Below are 23,162 nucleotides of genomic sequence, written 5' to 3'. Positions count from 1 at the left end.
ACTCAGCGTCTCTCTAGTTTAGATTTCAGCACCTGAATTCAAATGTAGCTATAAAAGAACAAAGAACCCTGATCAGTGTGACATAGGTTAAAGCTGGACAGATCATTCCAGAGTCACATTCTGACGTCTTCAATTAATGAGCAATTAAATCTGATTGGGAGATAATTGCGTATTACTGGCAAATGAGTTTATTTTTCTTGTGCTGCAGCCTGGCCTTGCTTCTGCTGATAGCATGGATACTTGCTTAATAATAACAGATCCTTCTTACCTTTTTATGTCTGTGATGCCTTCATGGTGCAAGTATAAAAGGAGTATTTTTTATTTTATTTTAAAAAGACAGGTAATTTCAAAATGTGTCACAAAATGTGTCTGATGGCTAAAGGTAGACTCACTTAAATTCCCAGGGAGCGGGGAAAAAACATTAACATGCAACAGAGAGATGGTGAAAGATGTAAGAAAGACAGGACAGGAGAAGGAGGAGGGAGATTATTTTCAAAGATAAGGATTTAACAGCTGGAAATTTATACCTTAACAACTGGAAATGTTTACTTTACGTGTTATGTCCTAATTCATTTTAGGATTTTTAAATCATATATACACATGATATGTCACTGACTGTTGTTTTTGAAATGTTTTGCAAAAAAATTGAAGTAATGTTTTGTTATTCATAGGTTGCATGAGACAGTTTAGTTTAAAGTATCACTGTGTAGTTTACAGTAAAGCACTGTGCACAGGATAGCCTGTGGTGTTTGTGGTTAATGTTGTCTTTTATTCTCAGTTTGTAGTGTAGCTTGTGAAAGATCTGTCATCTTTCAAAATTCAGTTAGCTAAGTCTACATCGAGCAGTGAATATCAGAGTAGCAGTGCAGGTAATTGTTTTCCTTTTGCTGCACCTTTACACCTGTTCTTAGAGTTCCTCCACCTGCCAAATCCCACTTTAACCCCTACGTAATTCTACGGGAAACTGTGACTAAATGAACAAGACCTGAAAGAAAATCAGCAACAGGAAATTATTTGTGTAGTCACACTGCGTACTTAATTTTCATTCTTTTCTTTTTTTTTCTCCTGATGTGGATGTGCGGAAATTGGCTTATGACTCGCAAATTAGAGATCAATTTAACTTAATTGGCAGCCCTTTTGTAAATGCACTATAGATGCTATTTTTGTTTCGTGTGTTGATGTGTAAACAGAGAAAGATACAGTCCCGATTAAAAGTTTAATGGCATAAAATCATATTTTACATGATTGAATCTAAACAAGGTTCCAAGTAGAACTTCAACATGCAACAAGAAGAAATGGGAGTGAGAGAAAACATTTTTTGAGCATGCAATTTATTGAGAACAACGCTTAAACTGAAACAGGCTGTTTCAGATCAAATGTTTAGGACCACATGCCTTTAAAAGGCAAAGTCTGTGCATAAATGTGGATTCATTGTCATTTTCTGTCAGGTAGTCACACTGTTGTGAACTTCTGATGGCAAAAGCAAAAAGACTTTTTGAACATGGTCGGGTTGTTGAACTGCATAAGCAGGGTCCCAGAGTTTAGAATGAGTCTGAATACATAACCATGGCAGCCTAACCTAGTTTGGTGTTGTTAGCAAAGCCTTTCAGACCAATTTTGTTACACATAAATTAAATCAGAAAATTTCACAGTGAAGGGAACTGGTATGCATGAGACCTCTGCATAGCTTTTACAGACCGCAGTCTAAATGTTATCGCTGTTTACTGTCACCAGGGGGCAGTGTTACAAGCAACAGTCCTGTTTGTCCGGTTGGTGGTTTCTTAGCCATTTTTAAGACACGAAAATATTTATATATATATATATATATATTTAAAAAAAGAGTCCACTGTAGCCACTTCCTGTTTTCCACCCAATTAGCATCCCTCCTGGGCTACATGCTGTTAGTTTCTTGACACGCAAGTCAAGAAACCTAGGCTCCATACCCATAACCCATAACAATGCAAACTGACCAAAACGCAATAGATGAATCCTGAATTTTAACAGGCCATATTAATTCATTTTAATTTGCCACTTAGCTTGTGCACTTAGATCACAACCATTAATTTATGTAAAAAAAATCCCATTTAAATTTAGCTATGTGCAAATCTCTTGTTAAACACATTATAAATGGTCTTGTTTGAACTTAGCGGGAAGCGGGGTCTTCAAATTCCCCTGAGCCCAGGTCATAGATGACACTTATATGAGTTATTTAATTAATTCAGTTCAGCTCCAGTCGATAAACTCTGTAATATCTCTCCAGGGGTTAATTAAACTGGCTTGACTTTATTTTTTTAATCTGTTGTCAGACATACAGGTCAACACAAGCAGTTAACATGGCAGGAAAAATCTAAACTACTAATTATTTATATGCTATCAAAGTGTACTGTGCACACAAATAGCATCAAATTATGTATGTGCAGCAGTTCATTTGTGGTTAGTTTGGGGTTTAATTGTGTTTTTCTCTGCTTTTGACCCGTATGATAAATGAAACTATTATTAAGAAGAGAACTATGAAGTGCTCTGTTAGGATAATAAGATACTTAATGAGGTCTTTAAGACCTGATTATTCAAGATTTTGTATGCAAGGAGAAAACTGTGATACTATGATACAAACAGTATTATATGCTTTTTTGCACAAATGCTCCATGTTTTGTTTTGTTTTTCTAAAAGAATCTAATAGAGTAGCTTTGCATGATTCCCATTTCAAAATAATGCATATTTATCTCATACTTGGCCTTGGTGCAGCTCCTCTGCCTGAAACATGCCGTTTAGCTCCCTTCCCTCTCATTAAGTTAGGTCTTTTCTCATTGGCATCCCCATGTAAACACAAGGTTTGAACAGCAGGTGGTTGGGGCTTCTGTGTTCCAGCCAGAGCTAAGATGACCATATGATGGACATCATACAGAGCCAAGAGGAGCAAACCATGTCTGAAAATGAGCATTAGGGTGAGTCAGAAGTCTGAGCTTTTAAGTACAACAGTTCACAATCAATAAAAAAAAGCATTATATTGGAGAAAACAAGCAATGCAAATACTGTGAATTTACAAAATGATTTACCCAGCTATAATGTGTCTAGACCCTACAGCCTTGATTCAGTGTCACAGAGCAAGTTTTGCAGCCGTCGCCCTCTTTAATCAGAACTTTCCATCATGTCTGATTACATGCTCAATCAATATTCTTGTCTTGGAATCTTATGTAATCACCCAAATCAGCACTGTGCTACACAGAAAATTCAGTGTTGAACTTTGCAGGCAAAAAAAATCACATGATTATTATGAACCAATTCCTCTCTCAAAATGTTTAACCTGCTGCACAGATTGCAGTCTCATGACAGTGCCGTTTTCTCCGACTCACCTGGCTTGCCAAACGAGACTTCTTAAAAAATAACGTTCTGTGTCAGTCTGACAGGCTGACCGTGAATCTTTTAATATTTTGTCTACTTTCGGTGTGTGATGAGAGAATATTTTTTTAAAAAGTGTTTCATTTGAGCTCTGACCTCACTGGGTCTTACTGTGACTTATGATGCAACTTGATGAAACATATATCACTATGTTTAATTCTGCCACACTTGATTTTGACTACTTGGGAAGTTGAGACGTTACCTGCTGTATTTAAGTGATAATAAATGAACCATATCATTGTTTGTATTTTCAGAAAATTTTAGGATTTTTGTGTTTCGACTGATCCAACAAACTTCTTTTTCTGTGGTTATTGTAATTATTCATATTTCTGTTTCTTCTGCACTCTTTTTATCTTTCACTCACTAAAGATTCATATTAAGGTCTAGTTTATGACATCCTATGTGGCCATTTATTAAGAAATCCTTTATTTGGGGATACATTTCACTACGTTCAAAGCAAAGGTGTGCATTCTTCACAGTAAATACACATATAGAGACAGATGACAAACTGAAATAACATCAAGTTCTTTATGATGGTAAGGTGATGGGCTACCACATGCTGTTAGAGCAGCTACACAGTTCACTGACATTGATTCTCCATTTCTCTGAAACTCTGCTGGAGGGCTTGAATACCATTCTTCCAAAGGTTACTCCTTATTTGGTGTTCTGATGATGGACTGTGTAGTATTGCGTTCATATGGGTTGATAAAAAAAGACCACAGCGCAAGATTCAAATTTTCATAGCTGAGTTGCCAAAAGCAGCAGCCCCCCACAGCGAAATATATCTCACAGCAAAACACAGGAAGTAGATCCATTCAGTAACTTTAATTTTTCAACCACCTGCAGTAGACATTACAATGTATATCTGTGTGCGTGTGAGTCAAGAAGATTTTTTTTTTATGAAGGCACAAGAAGTCAAGAAGCTATCAAACCATTTTCAATCTTGTGTATTATCTTGGTAAATTTTCTACAGAGTGTTTTCATTTATTTTTACCATGACAACCACTAGTTTTTGACTGCAGCTATGTGGTTTCATATGGTCACATTATAGCCCAGAGAAAGGCTATGCAGAATCTTTTTAAAGTCAAATATTTTCTTACTGAAGTGACTAAGCAATGACCTCCATCTGTGACGACACCCGACACCAGTGTTGAAAACTGATGCTTGTATTATTCTCAATCCTTTGATGGCTGTTTTGAGCTTCCCACGGCTTTGACTGGCTACTGACTTGCAACTGAAGTCCCTTACAGATGAATGCGCATCTGTGTATTTAATTTTCACAGTAATATATAGTATTACAAGTATTACAAGTCTGAAGAAACAAGACATATTGGAAAATTTAACAATTTCATCATTTAACAAACAGGTACCTCAGTAGCATGTGTAAGAACCATACACAGCCACAACAACACATTGTGGCACCTTCTCCTGTGCTCACCAGCTGGTCACACACTGCTGTGGGATGGTATCCCATTCTTCAACCGGTGGTTGTGTCGGTCACTCCGGCACGAACAACACACTCAAGTTAATCCCAGAAATGCTATTTGCACCTGACTGTCACCACCTGGGTCACCAGAAGCTCAAAAAGGAGTCAGCAGCAGAATAAGCTGTCTGACAGACAGAAAATGTGGCAAGTTTTTCATGGGTGAAACCCACATATTTAACTCAACCCACAGAAGCATTGTCCTCACTAACATGGCACCATTTAAGGTGAAATAAATATTTGATCCCCACACCTCATCCAAATTCTGGTTCTCACAGATTGGCTCTGTGTCCACGTGGTACACAGATTACAATCAATCAGATCAATCAATTACAGATACTCGTGATCTCAACTCGTTATGTGTATAAAGAACACCAGTCCACAGCATCAGTTTGTTCCATTTCAACCTTTTCATCACCATGGAAGAGAACAAAGGAGTGTCAAAGGACCTCAGGGGCAAGAATGTAGACCTGCACAGAGTTGGAATGGACTACACGACCATCAGCAAGAAGCGAGAACTGTTGGTGCGATTATTAGGAAATGGAAGAAATATCAAATGAAAATCTGTTGCCCTCAATCTGGAGCTCCATACAAGACCTTACCTCATGATGTGAGGAGCATCATGAGAATTGTGGATTGGCCCAAAACTACACAGGTGGAGCTCTGTATGATCACAAGGCATTTCAGACCACAAGCAGCTAGAACACCGCTGGCAACACACTATGCTGTAATAGACTGATATCTTGCATGACCCGCAAGCTCCCCCTGCTCAAGTAGGCACATGTGCAGCCCTGTCTTAACATTTTTTTCCATGAAAATCTAAATGATTCAGAGAAAGAGGTGCTGTGATCAGATGAAACCAAAATTTAGCTTGTGCCATGATCTCCATGCCCATATTGGGATGGCTGTCTCATTACCATTACCACAACTTAGGATTCAGTTTTTTTCCCTGGCTTTTAACTTGGAATGAGAGTGGTGTGTTCATTACTGTTATCATTATTATTATTATTATCATTGTTGTTGATTTATTGTGTTGTGTTTTGGTGCTTTGGTGTTTTTTTTTAAAAAAAGTTCTTTATTAAGAAGATTGGACAGGATGGATGGATAGAACTCGGCCCACTGACCCATGCTGAGTATGACCAGAAAAACACAATTCACACAGTAAAGCACAGAGGTGGAAAAAACATCCTTTTCGTTGTTTGTCTGCTAAGGGCACAGGATGACTTCACCACAGGCAAAAAGGCAGGGCCATGAGCTATAAAATCTTGGATGACAATCTCCTTCAGTTAACCAGAAAACTGAGTCTTCCAACATGACAGGGATCCAAAACATAGCCCCTAGGTAACAAGGAAGAGACTAAAAAGGAGCAGATTAAAATCCTGGAGTCTCCAGACCTCGGTCACATAGAAAACCCATGGAGGGAGCTGTTGCTTTGAGTTGCCAAGTGGCAGCAAGAAACTTAAAAGATTTAGAGTTTTTTTGTAAAGTGGAGTGTGCCAAAATCCCGTCTGAGATGTTAGCACTGTGCTCATATATGTATATATATATATATATATATATATATATATATATATATATATATATATATATATATATATATATATATATATATATGTATGTATGTATGTGTATGTATATATACAGTGGGGCAAAAAAGTATTTAGTCAGCCACCGATTGTGCAAGTTCCCCCACTTAAAATGATGACAGAGGTCAGTAATTTGCACCAGAGGTACACTTCAACTGTGAGAGACAGAATGTGAAAAAAAACTCCATGAATCCACATGGTAGGATTTGTAAAGAATTTATTCGTAAATCAGGGTGGAAAATAAGTTTTTGGTCACCTCAAACAAGGAAAATCTCTGGCTCTCACAGACCTGTAACGTCTTCTGTAAGAAGCTTTTCTGTCCCCCACTCGTTACCTGTATGAATGGCACCTGTTTGAACTCATCATCTGTATAAAAGACACCTGTCCACAGCCTCAAACAGTCAGACTCCAAACTCCGCCATGGCCAAGACCAAAGAGCTTTCGAAGGACACCAGGAAAAGTATTGTAGACCTGCTGAAGCCAGTGCATGTTCAGGCCCGTCTGAAGTTTGCCAGAGAGCACATGGATGATACAGCAGAGGATTGGGAGAATGTCATGTGGTCAGATGAAACCAAAGTAGAACTTTTTGGTATAAACTCAACTCGTCGTGTTTGGAGGAAGAAGAATACTGAGTTGCATCCCAAGAACACCATACCTACTGTGAAGCATGGGGGTGGAAACATCATGCTATGGGGCTGTTTTTCTGCCAAGGGGACAGGACGACTGATCCGTGTTAAGGACAGAATGAATGGGGCCATGTATTGTGAGATTTTGAGCCAAAACCTCCTTCCATCAGTGAGAACTTTGAAGATGAAACGAGGCTGGGTCTTCCAACATGACAATGATCCAAAACACACCGCCCGGGCAACAAAGGAGTGGCTCCGTAAGAAGCATTTGAAAGTCCTGGAGTGGCCTAGCCAGTCTCCAGACCTCGACCCCATAGAAAATCTGTGGCGGGAGTTGAAAGTCCGTGTTGCTCGGCGACAGCCCCAAAACATCACTGCTCTCGAGAAGATCTGCATGGAGGAATGGGCCAAAATACCAGCTACTGTGTGTGCAAACCTGGTAAAGACCTATAGTAAACGTTTGACCTCTGTTATTGCCAACAAAGGTTATGTTACAAAGTATTGAGTTGTATTTTTGTTATTGACCAAATACTTATTTTCCACCCTGATTTACGAATAAATTCTTTACAAATCCTACCATGTGGATTCATGGATTTTGTTTTTCACATTCTGTCTCTCACAGTTGAAGTGTACCTCTGGTGCAAATTACTGACCTCTGTCATCATTTTAGGTGGGGGAACTTGCACAATCGGTGGCTATATATACACATATATATACATACACACACACACACACACATACACATATATATATATATATATATATATACATATATATATATATATATATATATATATATATATATATATATATATATACATACATATATATATATATACATATATATATCTATATATATATATATATATATATATATATATATATATATATATATATATATATATATATATATATATACACACACACACACATATATATACACACACACACATATACATATACATATATATACATATACATATATACACATACATATATACACATATATATACATACATATATATATATATATATATATATATATATATATATATATATATATATATATATATATATATATATATATATATATATATATATATATTCAATTTCAATTTCAATTTTATTTCTATAGCACATTTAAAAGTCACAAGTACAACAAAGTGCTTCACAAACGAACCATACTTGCAATTTACAACAGGAGAAAACAGTTAACAAAGAATAAAATTATAAAATAATAATATAAGAACAGGCATGAATCAGGGAAAATTAAGCTAAGTAGTTTGAAAAGCGAGCTTAAATAGATGGGTTTTTAACCGAGATTTAAAAGATTGGATAGTTTCCGACATACGGACATCAACCGGTAGGCTGTTCCAGAGTTTTGGTGCAGCGAAAGCAAAGGCCCGATCCCCCTTCGTCTTTAATCGAGACATTGGTTGCATTAGAAGCCCCTGATTAGAGGATCTGAGTGCCCTTGTAGGGATATATAGATTAAGAAGGTCAATCAAATAACTGGGTGCCAAGTTATTTAAGATTTTAAAAGTATATAAAAGAATTTTAAAAACAATACGGTATTTGACAGGAAGCCAGTGGAGGTCAGCTAGAATGGGAGTAATATGATCCTGTCTTCTAGCGCCGCTTAAAAGGCGTGCTGCGGCATTCTGGACTAATTGTAGGCGTTGAATAAGAGAGAGTTGGAGGCCTAAGTAAAGAGAATTACAGTAGTCCAGTCTAGAGGTTATAAAAGCATGAATGAGCCTTTCAAGGTCTTTATGTCGTAGGTAAGGCATTGCCTTCGAAATTTGGCGTAGTTGGTAGAAGCTGGTTTTTACCACTGCAGCCACTTGCTTATCTAATTTGAGGGAGCTGTCCAGCATTACTCCGAGATTTCTGACAGTGGGCGATAAGTGGCTGGCATAGGAACCTAAAGTCTCCGAAAGCTGTTTCAACGGCATGTGGCTACCAAGGACGATAATTTCTGTTTTGTTTTCATTGAGGGTGAGCGAATTATGCAGTAGCCAGTCTCTGACGTCACACAGACAATTAAGCAACGGCAATAGCGGGGATTGAAGATCCAAATCCAAAGGGAAATAGATTTGGATATCATATATATATATGTGTGTGTGTGTGTGTATATGTAATATATATGCAATATCGTTTTCATTCACACACCAGAAAATACTAGTGTATTTAACAGCTAAATGTGACAATGCATAGTAAATGGGCTCTACATCTTCTTCGAGATGTTAGCACCGCCAAATGGCCACATGGTAAAGGACCTGTGACATAAAAATATGAAAGAAATACAACTCTAATCAGTATCACTAAGATGACACACACATGCAGGCTGGCAGTTCCTACACAAAAATCTGCAGGGCCAGATATTGCAGATTGAAAAGCTGAAGCATCACGGCATTGGCTGGGGGCTTTTCTCAAGCCTTGCCCTCAAACCTCAGTGCATTGTCCAATGCAGCAATCACAAGATAAAATGTTATGTTGTGTTTGTTTATACTCTTTCACATTCTAATCAAGTGTTAAGCCACTAAAGCAATTAGGTTTGTCTAATATGTCAGTAAAGCAGTAATATGTACGATCACAAAGATCAGACAAAGCCTCTACACATCTATACTGCTTATCTGGAGTATGGTTGAGTATAACAGTCAAAAGGTCCCATATGTCTTTTCCCAGGAATATTTTCCAGCATCTCTTGAAGGAGCCCAAAGTTTTTGCAGACCAGATGGTGTTTATAATTGCTCCTGCATATTCTGATGTTCCCTGGGTCTACTACCAGCTAGAACATGAAGAGTGTCATTCAGAAAATCACAACGCTGACTGGCATGCGGATTCAGCCAGGAAAGTGATTGTTCAGCACTCTTTTTGACACAAACCCCGGGACAATCCTTCAACCAATATGTTTCTTTTTACATTATTTGCCTTGATAAACAGTTTCAAACTCATTTTGTTTCTCTGAAAATCAACTGTTAAAATGTCTGAAGGAAAAGCAAGGCAATGAAACCATAAATAAAACAAAAGACAACTTTTTTTTTATCTTAAACAACGGGTTAAGTGGTTTTTACTAAATTTAAAAAGCTGCTCTACAACTTACAATAAATCATCTCCAAGTCATTAAAAAACATGGTCAGGAACAGAAAGTTAAAAAGCTTTCAAGATAAAGGTTATTGGCACAGACCGTTCCCCAGCTTATGGACTTTCAGGCCTGATAGTTGCACATAACTCTGTGGCTCCACAGGAAGACGGGTAGGGGTCGGGGCAACATCACACAAAAGCTCAAGACTGTCAGTCTCTAAAAAACACATTCAGTGAATTCATCAATAATGAATAAATGAATGGCAAGTCAAAGCATTTTACATAATAATCAATAAATAAACACTGAGCTATTCACACACTCTCTTTCTCTCACACACACGCACACAGGCAGACAAAAAGTGGCTTCCAGATGCCACACGATGACATGTAAAACACCAAAAAAAAAAAGGTCTGGGCATGTTTGAGTTGTCTGGTCATGTTACACTAAAAGTGGGTAAAAGGTCAGCAGAATGAGACATGATAGGTGCTCAGTTATGGGGATAATGGCACAGACAGACTCTCCTTCGAGACCTTTGTGACATTGCACTTGTTTTTAAGGTGCAAAAGCTGACGGTGAGAAAAGTAACAGCACAGAGCTTGAAGAGAAGTTCACGTTCTGTGGACTTTTATTTCTGACCAGACCCCTTGTGAAGTGGGCATGACTGTTTGAAACAGAAAGTCTGACAAATTGTTAGTCACAACCTCTGAACTGTTCGTTCTCAACACAGTGGTAGATAATTTTCCTGTCATCTCCTGACACTTACAAAAACCATTCAACAGAAACAAAAACCTGACCAGTATCACCATCTTATATAACTGATAAGATGAGAGGACTCTGCAGCTGATAGGCTGCTGAGTGTGAATAAACCTGCTGCCAGAGTTAGTTTACAGACTACTTTAAATCAACTTAGTGGAAATCAAGCTGCTCATACGAGTAGTATGACTGACTCAGAAAATATCTGCTTCACTCTAACTTCTGGGAGTAACCCAATAAAAACATCCCCCTCTTCACAAAATTCTGACATTACTTCAATGACTCTCTAAACAGATACATTAAACCGGACCTAAGACAAAACAATTGCAGCAGATGTCATGACAAAGAGTCTTGCTGGACTGTATTTCCTCCTTAGAAGCTTGATGAATGTGAGGTATAGGTGACAAAGTTGGCCTACTGTGCTTTTTTTGGTCTGTCTCAAGATGTAAGATATCTAAAACCTGTTACACAGTAGCACTGGAATTCATGTTAGGGATTTTTTGCGCAGGAGCCACTAAAGTCCTTGAAGATATCTGAAGATCAAGATTCCTTGAATAGTTCATGCAGTTTTATTTGCAAACTCAGAGGGAGCCAGACTGAATTTACAATGGCATGCAGTGCAAGGAAACAACACCAGACAAACGCTTGCCATTACACAAAGCCGTAGCTCGTAATAGCTTCTTAGTCTATAAAGAAATCAAATTTTTGTGAAAAGTATTTATTTTAAGTTTAAACTGACATCTCAAAGCTAAACTTTAAAATAACTGACAGAACAATCTGATAGAAAATTGGAATTTTCGAGTCATTACATTTTAAATGCAATAGTACGTATAGCCAATAATTGGCTATATACTGAACACATTTATTTTTGTTATACAGTTGTGGTCAGAAGTGTATATACACTCAGCATGGTAATTTTGGTCTTTTAATGAATTCTTTGAACTTTCTTTTGCTACAAGCATGCCTCTTACCATATATTCCAGGAGCTGGAACAAACCATTTTAGGAGGGGGGGGGGGGGGGGGGGGGGGTTATTTATACTTTTGTTGTCAAAATGTTTCGTCTCAACCAAGTACTGTATGCTTTTTATATTTTTAGTAGTGTGTCACACAAACAGCAGATATTGTCAAAATTAAGTAAGAAATCTTTGGGGGTGCTTTGATTCAAAAAGCACCCCCAAAGATGGGCTGAAATCGCCCAAAATGGGCTGAAATCGCCCCTGGCACCACGTATTAAAATGTTTAAGAAAGCCTGTATAAATGCACACACTAAGTATGTATAAAGTTGCATAGAGGAAAAATTTTAAATAAATTCACACTTGTGCACCCAGTTCTTTTTTTCTTTCTTAGGCATTCACGGTGTATAATGTAAAGTCGCTCCACTGCAGTGAATGTACAGCAAAAGGAGCGTAGTTCAAAAGAATGAATTGAAAATCAAAGTTACGACATTCATAAATTTCTGATCTCAGCTGCATGCTTTTTGTGAAAAAAAAGACATATAAACGCACAAATACACAAAAAGCTGAGATTAAAATATTATACTGTCTAAAAAAATGTTTTCAAATCATCACATGATGGTAGGGTAGAAATGTAGATTTTACAAATACATACAGTTTGAAGCAGGGAGCGCAGTGTCCCATTTATCCGGAAGCACGTGAAGGCAGCAGAAGTCACGCGTTGTTTGTACAAATATGGCGGACTATGGCGAGTCATTGGAGTCTTGGCTTAGTAAGTATATATTTAAACTCTTTCCCCCCGCTATTTATTCCTGACAGAAGTAGTCGCGTATGCTCTACGTTAACTTGGTTGTGCTAAATATTAGTTGCACTCGTATGACACAACTGCACTTGGAATTTACCATGCTAATTCATCTGTGTTGTCACAAGAGGTTAGCACGGTCAGCTGCTGTCAACTGATGGTTGATACACGACAAATATTAACCCTTTTTGAATTATTATTATTATTCGTTTCCGGTGGTTATAGTTGGTATGCCTAGAAAGATATGAGTGTTTTGTATTAAACTGGGTCTCCATAATGCACTTATACGTTTGCTTCCTGAAACACCTTTAGGCTTTAACCGAAGTTTAACACAATCTGAAAACGACAAACATAAACAGGATCAGTAAAGTGTCTTGCGGTTTAGTAAGAGTGAATTCACATTAAGCTGAATATTTTGAACAACTAATTGTTCGTAAGGTGGTCTGGGAATGGAGGGAGCTCGATGCTGGAGGGCTGATTGGATTCTTGGTAGTAAACAAATCTGTAGTCTTCAGTGGCTGTCCTTGGATTTAGGTGAACCAAAGAAGCTGTCAGAGTTGTATGTTCATGAGATTTTATATTTTTTTGTTTCAGACAAAGCCACTAACCCTTCAAACCGGCAGGAAGACTGGGAGTATATTATGATGTTCTGTGATCAAATCAATAAGGAGCTAGAAGGGTACGGCCACGTACATTTAATAACCCCAGCCTCTCCCTGCACTCATAATCAAATCGTGTGTCCCCTCCTTGTGGTAAACACACAAGCCTTTGTATTTCTTACATTATTGAGTTTCCATTGCATTGTTTGAATTGCCTTTCTGGCATATTTTCAGTCCACAGATATCTGTCAGACTGTTGGCATACAAGATTCAATCACCACAGGAATGGGAAGCAATGCAAGCATTAACGGTGTGTGGTGGATTTATTTCACTATGTTTTTCATTCTGATATTAGTAAAGATACTTGTTTGGGTTTTTTTGGGGGTTTTTTAAAGAATATTTTTTGAGCTTGTTTTTGTTTTTGCAGGTTCTTGAAGCTTGTATGAAGAATTGTGGGCGAAGGTTTCACAACGAAGTTGGGAAATTTAAGTTTTTGAATGAATTAATTAAGGTGGTTTCACCCAAAGTAAGTACCAAATGTTTTACATTTGCAGACAGCATCATACTTTGAGTTGTTGTTTTCCTTTATTAAGCAGTTCGTCTACATCTTTTTTTAGTACCTGGGAGATAAAGTGTCAGAACAAGTGAAGAAAAAAGTGATAGAGATGCTGTATAGTTGGACAGTGTCTCTGCCAGATGAAACAAAGATTGCTGAAGCATATCAGATGCTGAAATTACAGGGTGAGACATACACAGCTTCAAAAATGATTAAATATACTGAGTGAAATTTAAACATTATGAAGTGATCACAGTAAAATCCAAAAATCACAGCGTGCATTGTGCTATGAAGTCCTGAAGCTGTCTTTACCAAAGTTCAAAGCTACCTGTTTTTATTTTTAGGTATTGTTTTAGCTGACCCAGAAATTCCTCTTGATGCCACATTAATACCATCACCTTCTCCACGACCCAAGAATCCTGTGTTTGAGGATGAGAAGAAGAGCAAAGTAAGAGAAACTATTTTAGGATATTGTGTGAATGCCGCTTCTCATTAACTGCAATTAATTCTTGTTTTCACTTCTCCCGTCTCTGTTACGGATGTAGGTTTTTAATTATAGGTTATTCGGCATTATTTAAGATGGTATATCACTTATACCTCAGAAGATAATAGTACAATAGTGCATTTCAGGATGGAGCTCATTTGGTAGCTTAGGAGTCAGTGGCTATATGAGTCATCATGGAAAAAATGTGGCCCTGCAAACACCTTTTGTTGCACACTGAGAGATGTTTATATGTCTGGATTTATGTTGGTGCATTTTGTCAACGCAGTAGCATCTCAACTATGCATTATGCACCCCCGAAACTTTAAAGGTGTGGCGTAGGGATGAAGAATGACAAGATTGTGCTGATCCTAATGTTGTTATAGGTCTTGTTTGTAGTTCAGTTGACCTATTGATTCATATTCTTTTCTTTCTGTGCTGAAAATAAGTATGCCTACGCAGGTTTTCAGTACCACTCGGTCTTCATATTATGGCCACACTGCAGAAACTATACTGAGAAAGACCTGTATGCGACTCAGGTGTGCAAAAATGCAGCAGTTCTGAACTTAACATTTCTTTTGCAATTAACAGCAAAAACAGCAAGCACTGGTAAAATGATTAAGCTCACAGGCTAATGATTCCAATGGATTGGGCAATTAAGCACTGGTTGTCAATTAGAACTTCCTGATTCCAGCTTCTAGTCAAAATAAAAGTGCGATGTGAAGATCAATGGTCAAAGAAATGAGTCGTTGAATAATGCAGTAATTAACACTATTAAATATGTATGGCATAACCGTGAGTTGAGATTATCTGTGGCCATAAATTGCCAGAGTTACATGAGAACCATTCTGATATATGCACTTAAATACAAAGCTACAGGCAGAACACAGTTAGAGTAGCCTTGGGCAGTCAGAGAAACCGTTTAAAAACACTTCAGAGATATGGATAAAGTTCAGTGAAAAAAGTCTAATGCTTTCAGAACAGATTTTGAATAATCTTTGCTTTGTGACAGCTGTGAGCTAGCTTCTTTTCCCAAGGCCTGTTATGCTTCACTTACTATCTGATGACATTAACTTCACAAGCTTTGGCCGATATCCCAACTGAAGCCCTGAAATACTGGCCGTTTGTCTTCAGCAGCTCAGCTAACAGATTCCAGCTGATGGCTTTTCAGTCTGTTCTTGCCAGTACCTCTATGCCGTTTTCATGCTTGAATAGGAAACTTTGATTATTGGATTTTCTCACTACATACTTAAAATCGAAACACTCCAAAAGATCAAACGAAGAGATTCTCTCATGGCTGTCTCTTTGGGGGGTTTTCGAAATCCTTTCTCACTCTTGCATCATGATTTTCATTGTGGCATTTCACAGAAATAAAGACCAACTTTGTACATTTATGATGCTGCTTAACTAGCTCATTGGTTGCTACAAATATATTGGGTTTACAGGTAGGTGTGTGGGTGTTTACTTTGGGTTCACAGCAGTTGATCTAATAGTTCTCCTATCTCTCTGCAGAGATTATCAGAACTGCTGAAGAGCAAAAAGCCAGAAGATCTGCAAGAGGCTAACAGGCTCATCAAGAACATGGTCAAGGAGGTGTGTCAATGTCAGATGAAATGTTTTTGTTGTAATATTTGAGTATGAATGAAGTCGGACCTCTGGCTGCTCTCTTTTGGAGACATTTTACCTCCTTACATCAGGAATAAAGAGTCTGATCAACAAATACTAACAAATGTAGTTTTTCTTTTTCAGGATGAGGTGAGAACACAGAAAGCAACAAAGCAAAAAAGCACACTGGAGGCGGTGAACAACAGCGTCAAACTACTTAATGAGATGCTTGCACATTTCAACCCAGAAGACTCCACAGACGCAGACAGGGAGCTTATTAGGGTTCGTTATTTACTGGCTAAGATTCAAATGACCTTTTTGAAAAGATTAAAATTCAAATTGATTGATCTGTCTATTATTAGTTGACCTTTCTGGAAATACTAATAGAAAATTCCAAATGTTTCCCATACAACCCTTAAGCAGTTTGAGGTAATTCTGGGCTTTTTAATTTATAATCCCCTATGAATAATTTCTGAATTAGTTTGAAATTCTAAACTTATTTTATTTATTTTTATTATTATTGTTATTATTTTTGTAGTTTAGTCCCTTTTTAAATAATGATTTCTTTTTCATTGTTTTCCAGGAGCTGTATGGTGATTGTGACAAACTCAGGCAAACGGTAGTTCAGCTTGCTACTGAGACCGAGGATAATGACAGTAGTTTGGGTAATAAAATATTTGATTTGTTTATTCTGCTGAAATGTCTTGCTCAGTTTGCTTGGGTGTGATTCCCCCATCAGACCCAGGTGACTCAGAATCATTCTGCTCACAGTTTGTAAATTGTCAGTGTCTTCACTTGTCTTCTCAAGGTTATATTAAATCTCACCCTGGTCTAATTTATTTTGAAATTCACATGTTAGGAGACATCTTGCAGGCCAATGATGACCTCTCTCAGGTTATTAATTTATATAAGAAGATTGTGGAAGGACAAACCATGAATGGAGAGACTGGAGGACGCCAAACACAAACGTCAGTCAGTGCAGGTAAATTTGAAGTGTAGGTCATTCTAATCAGAGAGAACAGTTCCTAACTATTCTACCATTTGGCATGGTTGTTTGTGACATGTTCTCAGTGGGGTGTATGTGGTATTGACTTTAGTGTTGTGCCTGTCAAAACCGATTAATGCACAGTCAGCACTAGCGTAGCCACACTGAAAGCTTATTGCGTTTGAAGCAGGACTTTGCTGAGAATCCCGACTACCATGTTTTTTAAAATATATTATAATGTGTAAGTACACATAAGGATAATCTTAAGAGTGGATATCCTGTCTAACCTGAGAAAGGAATAACACTTTTAAGTGAATGGCCTTTGTGCGTATTGGAATGGCGTGTACCGTTTACAAGCAAGGTTTGGTCTCAGTATTATTTTTAGGGGAAGTTTTATTGGTGAAGACTGACAGTACTACTGCTTTGAGTGCATTTACATACTGTATCTGATAGGCACTGGAAGCACAAATCAATCAGAGATTTTGATTGATCTGGTGGGTCTGGACATCCAGAGCTCCTCTGCATCTGAGCAGCAACCTCCAGCATCTTCGCAGTCATTTCCTGCTGACCTGTTGTGTGGATCAGCTGCCACTGACCCACCGTCCCAGAGTGTTAACGTACCCTCCACAGCACTGTCACTGCTGGATGAAGAGCTGCTGTCTTTAGGTAACATTCAGCATGATGTGGATTAATCACACTGATTTATTTTTTAATTTTGGAACTGAATGTTAAAAGGACCTATTACGCTTTTCTTTCTTTTTTTGTGTTACTGTGTATTGTTGCTATAGTGCATCCATAATATAGTGGTTAACACATTTATCTTAAGACTCATGATTTGAGACTAGGGTCCCAAGCTAGTGTACTTCTAGTGCAGGTCCCAAGCCTGGATAAATGGGAAGGTTGCATCAAATCCAACACAAGCGTGTGACCCCTTAGGAAACAAAGGAGCAGCCAAAAGTACCTTCTTCTATAGTTGTATTTTCACAGTGCTGATACATGAGCCAAAAACTCAGGCATCAGACTGCTCTAAACACTCATGGAAGTTGGTTGATAAGTGAGTTGGAAACTATTTTGTTTCAGGTAGTGTATGAACTTTGGCCTGTACCGTGAGCCTGTACAAATTTAACAAAGCTAAACTGTATGTTATGCAGCGCTACTGTGGTCCAACAATGAAAATTTGGAGTTAAATATCAAAATAATGGGTCCCGTTTAACAATTGTATCAGAATTTATAGATTTTGATGCAAATTCTGTCACAATTGTTTTTATTTACAGGCCTCAATGAACCTATTACTGAGCTTAATAAATCAACACATGGAAACCCAAGCAATCCGTTGCCATCTACACAGGTATTTAAGTGAATTAATTTAAAGTCATTTGAAGTATTGTCTTGTTGGTTAGAAGTGTTTTTATTCCCTTGATTTCCAGGATTCCAGTCAAGATTTGGATCTTTTTGACACTTTACCCACAGTTCCTGTGTTTTCTACGCCTTCTCTCTTTCTGGATGCCCTCTCTACAACAGGAGCCCCAGCTAATCCTTCCAAGACTTATACACCAGCTTCTTCCTTAAACTTCACTGGCCCTGTCTTTTCTACACCTCTGGCTTCTACAACATCCCTTTCAACAACACCCATTTCAACAACATCCCTTTCAACAACATCAGTCATATCCCCACAACCCTTCAGTTCTATATTGACCACCGTGGCTCCAGCTGCTCCTCCTCAGTCATTCAGCTTGACCTCATCTGCTCCCTCAGCCGCTGATATCACCCCTCAACTAATTTCAACTTCGACTTTGGGCTTCCACTCTCCATCGCTTTCTCCAGGTCAGATCCTGCAAGATCTCACTTTGCTGGATCTGGGCAACAATAATAGGTGAGTAATACATGTGCTGTTGTGTAAAATTCTGTAGACTGGGTCACTCCATCTGTACACTTTCACACATTTTTATTTTTTATTTATTTATTTTTAAACCCAGTATATGGTGCAAACTCTTCATTCCATTAAGACTGTGTCTCTTAATCAATTTTAAAGATGGTATTTACAGACATGACTGAGGGATAGGAGAGAGAGAGAAAGAGAAAGAAACTCTCTTTGGGACTCAGATTGAGATTACCAGTCAATAGCAACAAGCTCGGCGCTTCAGATCTTTTGTGTTTAATTTGCATTGAAAAAATGAGGAGACAGACTTAATCTGGCCAAGAAACTACTTGTTAGTCACTTGTCCAATTACAGTTGAGTCTCTGAAAATAGGGGGCGTTGTATAAGTTGTAGTACTTTTGTTAAACTCACCAAATCCAATTTATCAGTCTGCACTTACATCACATTTTGATTGTGGAATGTTAAAAGCCACTGTGGTGGTGTACAGAGGCAAAATCACAAAAAATGTGGGTTTTTTCCAAACATTTTCTTTGCTCTTTGTCTTTCAGTCTTGAAGCCACATCCACCCAAATTATATCAGAAGGAATACATGCATGGTCTGCTCCTCTGTCTATCAAGAGTCAGGCAGATGACAGCCCTCTGTTGCGCTCTCTGTCCCCTGTTCTACCCCTGAGCCAGTCAAGTCCAGGTAGAGGACAAGAGGTGTCCCTGGCCAATGTATTTGTCCCTCTTGATACCATTAAGCCAAGTGAGTTCACTAAGTGGTCTTTACTGACTATATGTTTATCTCTAAGTGAAGGTTTTTGTAGCCCATTGGAGTGTTTGCTCAGGGTCCTTGACAAGATTAATTTGAGGTCAAACCAGATCATCTGATGTCTTTCTGAAGGTTTTCAGTGATGGAAAAATGGTGTTTACTCTATTAAGCACTTAACACTATTTTAAGTGCTTAAAACCTATTGGAAATATATATTTCTGAAGTAGATTTTCACTGAAAAGGACCAGTGTAAAAGCTGTTCAAAAAAAGCTTTATGTTCTCAAAATGTGAAGATGTATTTTGTTTTTATTAGGACATTTTTGTTTTGCCAACCAGTAATTTGAAATTTTGGCTGCTATTTGACCATCTATCTACTTCGATAGAAAATCCTGTAGAGAGAATAATCACCTGAGAGATTTTGGGAACGCATTCGTGCCTGCGTACTGCAGATGGTTCACTGACCTCCAGGTGTTTTTTTGTCAAAACATAATTGTTAGATGGGAGAAAATGAACATATGGTCATTACTGGTGACAGTGAAAAAGTGAATAACAAATTGACAGTGAAAAACGTACTAATACTGTTAGTTTTATGTTCTCACTGTGGTCAGAAATTAAGCATCGCAGCATGCACGAAAGGAACGATGTGCATGAAAGCAGAAATCTCTTCTAGCTGACTCAAATGACTGTGTTGAGGGTCGTGTGTACTGGCTTATCAGTTTATGAAGTAATCTCAGTTTATTCTTTTTCTTTGCGCTACCTACACTTTTAGGTAAAGTGTGCCCAGTGACAGCTTATGATAAAAATGGTGTTCGCGTTCTGCTGCATTTCGCCACCGACTTTCCACCAGGCAGGCCGGATGTGCTGGTGATGGTGGCGTCCATGCTTAACACAGCCACTCAGCCGGTGAAGAACATTGTTCTGCAGGCTGCTGTGCCCAGGGTAAAACATGACGTGCATACGTAACACTGTTCCTCCATCATGAGATTAGATTTCAGTAAAAATTGAATTTGGGTGGGATGCAGCTTGTGTTTGATGTATGTGGATGTCTCTTCTGCCAATTCTCCAGACGATGAAAGTAAAACTGCAGCCACCCTCAGGGACAGAGCTGGCCTCTTTTAACCCAATACTTCCCCCTGCTGCCATCACTCAGATCATGCTGCTTGCCAATCCTCTCAAGGTAAAGCTCAGCCTTGAGCTTTTCTGGTGTCCATGCATTTAAGCATTTATTTATTGACAGAGCGCTTACTCAGTTGAGCTGTTCATTCAGTAAAGCACAGTGAAACATCTTTTACTGTCTTCCTTGTCAATCAATATGAGAAAATAATGGTTAATGGCTCAGTGTGATCCTTAACTGAAATGTTCTGCTTTTATGTCTTGCAGGAAAAGGTCCGGATGAGATATAAATTGGGATTCACGCTGGGAGACCAGCCATTCACAGAAGTGGGGGAGGTGAATGATTTTCCACCTGTTGATAAATGGGGAGCTCTATAGCTCTGTAGGCTGATCGCTATAAGACTACTTGAACGATTTGGCTTTCAGTGTTCTGCTATGGTCAAAAGAAGGCAAAATATTAAAGCTTTCAGGCAGAGTTTCAATATTTGATAAATGTTGTTGGATTTCAGAGAGTTGAAGATGGTCTGCTGATGTAGCACAAATACAGTAATTTTATTACGATACCAGAGGTAGTCAGTGTGATGCAGTTACTAACAAAATGAACTGTCTGAATGCTAATGGTGGTTGTTTGGTGAATTTTAAATATTGTCGTGCTTTCAATTTTTTTTAGTACCCTTTTGATATAATTTTAATGTTCCTATTTGTGTCTCTGTTTTATTGGAGAATAGTTGCACTTTTGAAAACGGCAGTCTTGCATAGAGGTTGAAATGATTATGAAACTGTGGTTGTATGAGCAGGTGATCGCAATCAGAGTTTCACATGATTTCTTGATGACTATGTAAGATTTTTACAGTTGAGACAGGCTGAAGCGAACAAGAGCCCCTCTATTTCTGAAAAATCACTCCAATATTGGCTGATTGGAAATTGGTCACTTCCAGTCTGGCTCAAAACTACAACTGAATACTTTTCTTCTTCTGGGTTTTACAGGAAATCACAGCTCAGCCTCTTATACTCACCACTTATGTTTTTTTTAGTATTTCAGTATTTATTGTCATGAATGTATTTATTTTGGTTAGTGAGGAAGCTATCACAACTCCTAACGTAATGTATGGTGATGCAGTTGTCAGCTGTATTCTGCATACCCCTTATTAATAGATACTTTGAGTATTGTATTAATAGATTAACAAGTTAGTGTGCTTTTCAGAGTCTTTAATGTTACCAAATAGTCATACAGATTTGTTATAAACGTTACATTATTTAGCAAACTAGAGATGGGCTTAACAAGGAAATTTAATTCCTGTTAGAAGAAACGGCGGCCATAGGTCAAGGCATAACCACTGGGTAACTTTACATGTTCATACAGAATTGTGACCTCTTTATCTCTATCTTCTTGGAGTTATGTGTGCTGGAGGTTCTCTACATATTTCTTATAAGTTTATTTATTTGTCATATTGTTAAATTACCTTGTCATTGCATTTTTGAACAACTACTTCTGTGCATGGATAAATAAAGACTGGGATGGATTTTATTTATGTTACACCTTTTAACATGACTGTTTTTTTTTTTTTGTTTTTTTGTTTTTTTCAGTGTTCAAAATCAGTGTAAATGCAACTGAATGTTTTTCAATTTTAGAATTGTTATCTCAGGTCCTTAAATTAGCTTGAAAAATGTCTAAGGTATGCAAAACTGCCACATTTTGCCCCATTGAAAGTCATTGAAATACAATTTTTGATCCTACATTTATTTTTGAGATTGACTAATTCATTCCGTTATGTTAAGGTTTTATTTTGGAGTACTCTCCTTCAGTTTTTTATTTTTATAGTTGCCCACCAGGTGGTACTGCTTTTTCCCATTCAAAGCAAGCAGCAAAATTTTGCCTTTTCTTTTTTTCTGCAAGGCTGCTTTGCTACTGAAATAAATGTTGTTGGATAATCGTATGTGTGTGAGAGAGGTCCACCTTTAAGTCTTTTGTCTTAGTTTATAATGCAGGGTGTGGCTTTCTAATTCAATAACAGTAAATGTATTGTATTGCATTTTGTCCATCTCCATATTTTGATATTCTTCAAATGTTTGCCTCCCACAAAGACTGCAACAGTCTGAGTTTGAACCTGGGACCTGCACACCATGCCACCAGCTATGCACTGCTGCTGATTGTAAGTTGTGGCCATGGGAAACACTCAGTGGTGTATATGGACACAGAGGAACTACAGCCTATTTAGGGATGCTCATTTCAGATGGTGTTTGCAGGTAACAAAAATTAATCAGTTCAACTTAACATGTTTCAAGCTGAAGTAGTTTTAAAAGACTCTGTCATTTAAAGTGGAAAAAGTAATACTATATAATATTTTATTGGTGGGAAGTTACTTTTTTAATAGAACCTAGATTATACACTGTAGAAAAAATAAAATGCTGGAAAATCAATGTTTCTGCCAATCATTAACCTATCCCAGGGCCTAATAAAATCATAGTAATATACTCCTTAAAATTCTTTTTTTTTGC

The 23,162-nt window shown here is 37.8% G+C and overlaps 1 protein-coding gene across 2 annotated transcripts; it reads left to right on the top strand.

The window, feature by feature from the left end:
• The first annotated feature begins 12,593 nt into the window (after positions 1-12,593).
• Positions 12,594-23,084, top strand: gga3a (golgi associated, gamma adaptin ear containing, ARF binding protein 3a). Of its 2 annotated transcripts, none has more exons than XM_085410197.1 (17): positions 12,594-12,661; positions 13,286-13,370; positions 13,525-13,600; positions 13,718-13,816; positions 13,908-14,031; positions 14,191-14,294; positions 15,840-15,920; positions 16,077-16,214; positions 16,516-16,597; positions 16,792-16,914; positions 17,371-17,583; positions 18,192-18,265; positions 18,345-18,790; positions 19,345-19,544; positions 20,320-20,489; positions 20,617-20,727; positions 20,931-23,084. In XM_085410197.1, exons 1-17 carry the CDS (start codon positions 12,625-12,627, stop codon positions 21,039-21,041), a joined length of 2,274 nt encoding a protein of 757 aa, XP_085266323.1. In that variant the 5' UTR covers positions 12,594-12,624; the 3' UTR covers positions 21,042-23,084. The 2 variants fall into 2 exon arrangements, with proteins under 2 accessions (XP_085266323.1, XP_085266322.1); XM_085410196.1 differs by having other exon boundaries at positions 18,318-18,790.
• Positions 23,085-23,162: the final 78 nt, after the last annotated feature.

Source organism: Rhamphochromis longiceps, linkage group LG6, assembly GCF_057381845.1.
Source record: "Rhamphochromis longiceps isolate RC_006_pf linkage group LG6, R_longiceps_female_GT1.1, whole genome shotgun sequence".
Classification (NCBI taxonomy): Eukaryota; Metazoa; Chordata; class Actinopteri; order Cichliformes; family Cichlidae; genus Rhamphochromis; species Rhamphochromis longiceps.
The sequence above is the reverse complement of the archived record's forward strand: the minus strand, read 5'-3'. Positions and strand labels throughout refer to the sequence as shown.